This window comes from Populus nigra, chromosome 2, assembly GCF_951802175.1.
Source record: "Populus nigra chromosome 2, ddPopNigr1.1, whole genome shotgun sequence".
In the NCBI taxonomy this organism is placed as follows: domain Eukaryota; kingdom Viridiplantae; phylum Streptophyta; class Magnoliopsida; order Malpighiales; family Salicaceae; genus Populus; species Populus nigra.
In genome coordinates, this window is record NC_084853.1 from 36,758,997 (window position 1) to 36,766,159 (window position 7,163).

At 42.0% G+C, this 7,163-nt stretch overlaps 2 protein-coding genes across 2 annotated transcripts; both read right to left on the reverse strand.

The window, feature by feature from the left end:
• Window positions 1-248: 248 nt before the first annotated feature.
• On the reverse strand, window positions 249-4,670 carry LOC133682947 (uncharacterized). Its single transcript, XM_062106474.1, has 3 exons — window positions 3,913-4,670; window positions 1,495-3,690; window positions 249-1,368 (listed from the first exon to the last, which is right to left on the reverse strand). The coding sequence occupies exons 1-3, from the start codon at window positions 4,668-4,670 to the stop codon at window positions 249-251; spliced, it is 4,074 nt and encodes a 1,357-aa protein (XP_061962458.1).
• A 24-nt stretch (window positions 4,671-4,694) lies between these two features.
• Window positions 4,695-7,163, reverse strand: LOC133682948 (uncharacterized). The gene is made up of 2 exons (XM_062106475.1): window positions 5,217-7,163; window positions 4,695-5,123 (listed from the first exon to the last, which is right to left on the reverse strand). Exons 1-2 carry the CDS (start codon window positions 7,161-7,163, stop codon window positions 4,695-4,697), a joined length of 2,376 nt encoding a protein of 791 aa, XP_061962459.1.

The following is a 7,163-nucleotide window of genomic DNA, read 5'->3' on the forward strand; positions in this document are numbered from 1 at the left end:
TTGAAGTTATTTCATGGTGTTTGGGTTGTCTTTCAGGTTTTTTTTTTTTTTTAGTGTTAGGATATCACTTGAATTTTCAGAACTTGTTTGTTAGAACAAACATCTCTTTGATTTTAGTCTTGTACTAAGACTTTGAATTCCCAAAAATCTCTATCAAAACATGGGATCATGCATAATTTTTTAGGGGGGAACACACTAAAGAAATCTTGGCCAAACTTCAATTTCATTGATTGATATAGGTAAGTACATCAAGCATAGTACTTCTTTACAACATCTGAGTTTACAGGCCTTGGTAGATCCCTTCCATCCATATTAGTCAGAATTAAAGCCCCTCCAGAAAAAGCCTTTTTCACCACATATGACCCTTCGTAGTTTGGTGCCCACTTGCTTTGATCTTCTCCTGATGCTAGTGGGATCTTCCTTAACACCAAATCCCCTTCCTTGAACACCCTTGGTTTGACCTTCTTGTTGTAAGCTTTGGCCATCCTGCTTTGGTATAACTGGTGATGGCAAATAGCTGCTAGTCTTCTCTCATTGATCAAGTTTAGTTGCTCAAATCTTGACCTTGCCCATTCTGATTCGTCCAATTCTGCATCCTTCAGAATCCGCAGTGATGGGATTTCTACTTCCAAGGGCACAACCGCTTCCATTCCATATACTAAAGAGTATGGGGTGGCATTTGTAGAAGTTCTAACAGTGGTACGATACGCATGAAGTGCATAGGGGAGCATCTCATGCCAATCCTTGTAGGTGACCACCATTTTCTGGATAATCTTCTTGAGATTCTTGTTAGCTGCTTCGACTGCCCCATTCATCTTTGGTCTATAAGGGGAAGAGTTGAGATGCTTAATCTTCCATTTGGTGCATAATTCGTCAATCAGCTTCCCATTCAAATTCTGGGCGTTGTCAGTTACCAACCTTGCTGGCAGACCATAACGACAGACCAAATCCTTTTCAATAAATCTCTTGACTACTTTCTGTGTTACATGGGCATAAGAGCTGGCTTCTACCCATTTGGTGAAGTAGTCGATGGCCACCAAAATGAATCTATGCCCATTGCTTGCTTTGGGGTTGATTGGCCCTATAACATCCAAACCCCACATATCAAAAGGCCAAGGCGAGATCATATTGAACAGAGGTGCCGGAGGCGCATTTATTTTGTCGCCATATATTTGACACTTATGGCATTTCCTCACATAGTCTACACAATCTCTCTCCATGGTCAACCAGAAGTATCCAGCCCTTTGAATTTGTTTCGCCATTGTATGCCCATTAGCATGTGTAGCACAGATCCCCTTATGGACTTCTTTTAATGCTTGTTCAATCTCATTTTCATTCAAACATCTAAGCAGAGTCCCATCAAATGACCTTTTATATAAGATTTCCCCATCCAAGTAAAAACCCATAGTCATTCTTCTCAAAGTCTTTTCATCTGTTTTGGAAATCCCTTCAGGATATTCTCGATGCTAGAGAAACTCTTTGATATCATTGTACCATGGTTTCCCATCTGGAGATTCTTCAATGAAGTAACAATGGGCTTGAAAGCTTCTGGCCTCGATATTTATTGGTTGTATCCTGCTTTTAGCATCAACTTGTGTCATCGAAGCTAAGGTTGCTAAGGCATCAGCAAATTGATTCTTATCTCTGCTTACATGGGTGAATTTGATTTCTTCAAATTCGTCGGCTAACTTCAAGAGATAACTTTGATACAACTTCAACTTCTCATCCTTGGTTTGCCACTCACCTTCGACCTGGCAGATGATTAGTAAGGAATCCCCAAAGACCTCGAGCTTATTGGCTTTAAGTTCTAGAGCAGCCTCCAGGCCAATGATGCAGGCTTCGTACTCGGCAGTGTTATTGGTACATTCAAACAGTAACCTTGTTGAAACGGGATACTGCTTATTTTCTGGGGAAATCACTATAGCTCCAGCTCCATTACCCGATACATTTACTGCCCCATCAAAGTAGAGGGTCCACTGATCGTTTTCCCCACTTTCATTCTCGACTGCTATCACATCTTCATCTGGGAGGTCAAAGTTTAGTGGCTCATAGTCCTCCATGGCGTGATCTGCAAGATGATCGGCAATTATGCTTCCTTTTACCGCTTTTCTTGTTATAAAGACAATGTCATATTCCGCCAACAACACTTGCCACCTTGCTATTCTACTTGACAGGTAAGGCTTTTCACAAATATACTTGAGCGGGTCTAACTTTGAAATCAACCAGGTTGTGTAGTATAGCATATACTGCCGAAGTCTTTTGGCACTCCAAACCAAGGCACAACACAACCTCTCAATTGTTGTATATCTCGACTCACAGTCATTGAATTTTTTACTCAAGTAGTAGATAGCTTGCTCTTTCCTTCCTGACTCATCATGTTGCCCCAACACGCAGCCCATAGCTGTTTCTGTTACTGTCAAGTACAGGATCAAAGGCCTCCCCGGTGTTGGCGGTACTAGTAATGGTGGGTTCTGTAAGTACCTCTTTATTTTATCGAAGGCTTCTTGACAATCGTCATCCCATACTCCAGGATTTTTCTTTCTGAGCAAACGAAAGATTGGTTCACAAGTCACCGTCAACTGGGATATAAATCGAGCTATGTAATTCAGGCGCCCGAGAAAACTTCGTACTTCATTTTCTGTTCTAGGAGCAGGCATCTCCTGGATAGCTTTAGCTTTATCAGGATCAACTTCTATTCCTCGACCACTCACAATGAAGCCCAATAATTTTCTTATCTTCACCCCGAATGAGCATTTTGCAGGGTTTAACTTTAGCTGGAATTTTCGAAGCCTTTCAAATAGTCTTCTAAACACTTGCACATGATCTTCCTCTTTCTTTGATTTTGCAAGTATGTCATCCACATAAACTTCCACTTCTTGGTGCATCAAATCGTGGAATAGGGTAACCATTGCTCTTTGATATGTGGCTCCAGCATTCTTCAATCCGAATGGCATTACTTTATAGCAAAACGTTCCCCATGGTGTGACAAAAGTGGTCTTCTCTTTATCTTCTTCATCCATTCTAATTTGATTATAACCAGAGAATCCATCCATAAAAGAATATGTAGCATTTCTTGCAGCATTATCAACGAGAATGTCTATATGGGGCAAAGGAAAATCATCTTTTGGGCTCGCCTTGTTCAAATCTCTATAGTCCACACACACCCGAATCTTCCCATCCTTTTTCGGGACTACGACCACATTAGCTACCCATTGTGAATATTGGACTACATCTAGAAACCCTGCATCCCACTGTTTTCGTATCTCGGACTTTACCTTGAGTAACATGTCCGGGCGCATTCGTCTGGTTTTCTGCTTAATTGGCTTGCTCCCTTCGATTAAGGGAATCTTGTGTACAACTATGTCAGTATCTAGACCAGGCATGTCGGCATAAGTCCAGGCAAAAACATCTACATACTCGTGTAATAGAGAGACTAGTCTATTTCTTTCTTCAGTTGTGACAAGAGTGCCAATCTTTAATTCCTTACTATCTTGTTCATCTCCGACATTAATGACTTCTAGTTTCTCACTGGCCGGTTCCCAGGCTTTTTCTGAATTTTCTACCAGCTTAGTAAACTCTTTTAAATCTTCCTCTTCCCATTCTTCATCATCCATTGCAATCATATTATCAAAGTTTGGCCAATTATTCTTAGTGCAATGATTTTGTGGATTGATGGAACTTTCAGAATTCCTGAAAGTGTAAGGCGTGCTCGTGTAAGAGTGATTCGTGAAAAGATAGAAAAAAATGCAAGCACGCGATTGGACACAAGAAAATGCATGATCTCATTAAAACAAAAGTGCTTGGTTAACATAGAAAATTCTTGCGGTATCATGAGCTAAAAATACCGACAAGATCAGCACAAGTCAAAACAAGGCAAACAAGGTTCGAGCATTATCAAACAAGAACAATTACTTTTTAAACACAATAGGAGCAGGCTCCATCTTCCAGTTCTGGTACACCTCCCCTTCAGCCAATCTTCGCACGAAAAATCTGGCAGGAGGTTCATCAATGGTGTGAATGGAGAGCTGTGGCAAAACCTCATCCTTTATCTCCAGATCCGCTTCCTCTATTCGTTTTTCTTCTTGGCTCTCCAAGGTATTGATGTGAAGATCCACTATGCCAGATCTAATCACTTCTGCAGCCTTTGGGAAAGACACTCGGAGTGGTGGGATGACAAATTCTTCTTCTTCTGGCTCTCTTCCTTCAATTCTCGCCATTCTTGCTTCTCTTTTAACCTGAGTGACCCGCTTGTAATCGTCTTTCTTGGGCTTATATCCAAGCCCAAATCTTTGATTTGCATAGTTTGGCTTGATCAGGCTAGGCATTCTAGTCTCAGGATTACATTGAAAAGGAACCCCATTCTTTAAAAAGCATTTGGCAACCATCTTTGCCGCTTCTGGGATTTGAGGCTTTCTCAGCACTGTTCCTTCAGGAACCCATTCTGCATTCACAATTTCAAAAGCATGAATATTCCCATCTCTACAATCTTCTGCTTCAATAAAAGGTATGGCCACATTTCTTATCATGGAAACTATCTCTTCGGCTTTGACAGTTATAAGCATTCCGTTCATGATATACTTCAAGCATTGGTGCAATGAAGAAGCCACTGCTCCAGCTGCATGAATCCATGGCCTTCCTAATAATATACTGTAAGATGGATGAATGTCCATTACTTGTAATGTTATCAAGAACATCTATGGTCCCACATATAGCTCTACTTCTAGGGTCCCAATGATCGGCCTTGGCGAACCATCATATGCTCTCGCCATCAAGGTGCTAGGCTTCATGTGTGACTCATTGACAGGCATTTCTTTCAACATATGCATTGGTAGCACGTTCAATGCAGAACCATTATCAATGAGCACCTTTCCGATCAGAATATCCTTGCAACGCACCGTAATGTATAACGGCTTGTTGTGCTCAGTACCATCAGGACTCAATTCATCTTCAGTGAAGTATATATAATTTGAGGCTTGGATTCTTCCCACTAAATGTTCCATGGTTTCTTGATTGATGTCTTGAGGAACATATGCTTCATTCAGTACTTTTTGTAAAGCCTTTCTATGTGGCTCAGAGCTTAGAATCAGAGAAAATAACGATATTCTGGCTGGTGTTTTCTTGAGCTATTCAACAACACTATATTCACTGTGTTTCATCAGCTTTAGGAATTCGTTGGTTTCCTCTTCCGTGACAGGTTTGTTTATTTCTTCAGTTACGTCAGCCCCTTCTTTTCCTTTAACTTTTCTTTGTTTTTCTAACTCTTCTGGGGTGAAACATCTGCCACTACGGGTCAAACCCCCAATTTCTGCTTGAAAGATAGGCGGTTGTGGAGTGCTTTTGAAAGAGTACCCATAGTCGTGAGGTAAAGCACTATAGTTCCCTTTATGTTCCACTACTGGTTTGGACAAGACCAATCTGGGTGGCTTTCCGGTAGTGAATTGCACTCGACACACCTCTTTCTTTGGTGCCTCCATCATGAACACCTCTTTATTCGTTGCTTTCTCAATTCGCAGCATCCCTCGACTCATCATTTGCATCACTTTTTTATGAAAGCCCTCGCAATGGCTGATCACGTGGCCTTTTTCATTATGAAGTTCACAACATTTCTCGCTACCCTCTTCATACCTTGCATCTACCATCATTTGGTAGATCCTATCCATTGACACCTTTAAGATTTTTAAGTGTCCCTCTTCTAACATGTTTACAGACCCACTACCCGAAGCATGATTGGGTAGAGGGTTTGCATTGACATTAGGGGCATCTTCAAATGCTATCCATCCTGCTTTGATCAGTTGCAGAAGTTTTCTCCTAAAGGCATTGCAAGTATGGATGTTGTGTCCAGCTATACCGGCATGGTATTCGCAAGTGAGATCCGGCTTATACCAGCTGGGGTAAGGTGGTTGGAGGGGTACCAAAGGCACAGGGACTACCTGCCCAATACTTAGCAGCTTTTGGTACATCTCATTTAGGGGTAACGGTAATGGAGGCAATTGTTCTGAGGTTTTTCGGTAGTTTCTTTTGGGGAAACTTTCAGCTTGGTTTTTTACTTGGTGGCTTTGGGGTTCAAGTTTTCTGGCTGGACTTGGAAAGTTGAAGTTGGTGTTGGCAACTTGGGGTGAAGAGGATTGAGGGCTATATGTTTGGAAAGGCCCTTTCTTGCTTCTGTAACTACTTTCGACATGGTCGATCTCTCTCTTCTTCGCTCCGAAACCTTTTTTCTCCAAAGGTGCAGGGATTCTTCCACTCTTTACTCCTTGTTCTATTCGTTCAGCCACGGCCACAGAATCCGTGAATTGTTGGGCCGAACTACCCATCACGTGTTCATAGTATGGCGTTTTTAGCGTGTTAGCAAACAGAGCAACCATTTCCTTTTCCAAGAGAGGGGGGTGGACTTGTGCTGCCAAATCTCTCCATCTTTGAGCATACTCTCTTTTGCTTTCTTTATCTCCTTTCTCCAAGTTAGACAAACTGGTTCTGTCAGGAGCAATATCCATGTTGTATTTATATTGCTTGATGAAAGCATCCACGAGGTCCTTCCATGTATGGATCCTGGTATTATCTAACCTCATATACCAACTCAATGCCGCTCCACTCAAGCTGTCTTGGAAGAAATGCATTAGTAGTTTTTCATCGTGAACTACTTCTGCCATTTTGTTGCAATAAGATTTGAGATGGGTAACAGGGCATTGAGTGCTGGTGTATTTGATAAATTCCGGAACTCGAAATTTCTTTGGTACCACCACATTAGGGACTAAACACATTTCTACAGCTCGCACAGGGTCATATAAGTCTATTCCCTCAATGGCACTAATCCTGGCCTCTAGTGCTGCCATCTTGTCTTGATCAAGATCCTCAGAGGGCTTAGTTTTGTGGGACTCATTAATGAATGCATCCATGACAATTGGTACTGGTGTTGGTACAGGTGGTACGGGTGTTGGCGACTGCATGAAAACTGGATTGTGTTGGGGCTCCTGTGCATGTCCTCCCATTACCTCTTCAGGTTGGTTTGTTGGGAGAGGAGCGGGCCTAGCTGAAGGACCTTCACCCGAGGTATTCCTTAGTACTTGCTCGAGTAAGCTGGTAAGGCGAGCCACACTGTCCTTTAAAGAGTCCAACTCTTCTTGGAAATGAGCCTCACGGTAAGCACGTGCTTCATCTTCCAT

Excerpts from the sequence above, each read along its gene's own strand:
- LOC133682947 (XM_062106474.1), bottom strand. The coding sequence starts at position 4,670 with ATGGACATTCATCCATCTTACAGTATATTATTAGGAAGGCCATGGATT. Across the intron at positions 3,691-3,912 it reads GCTCCTATTGTGTTTAAAAA|GAATTCTGAAAGTTCCATCA; the intron begins GTAATTGTTCTT and ends TTACACTTTCAG. Across the intron at positions 1,369-1,494 it reads TCTCCAGATGGGAAACCATG|GTCATTTGATGGGACTCTGC; the intron begins GTACAATGATAT and ends CTTATATAAAAG.
- LOC133682948 (XM_062106475.1), bottom strand. The coding sequence starts at position 7,163 with ATGGAAGATGAAGCACGTGCTTACCGTGAGGCTCATTTCCAAGAAGAG. Across the intron at positions 5,124-5,216 it reads AAGGAAAAGAAGGGGCTGAC|CTCAAGAAAACACCAGCCAG; the intron begins GTAACTGAAGAA and ends GTTGTTGAATAG.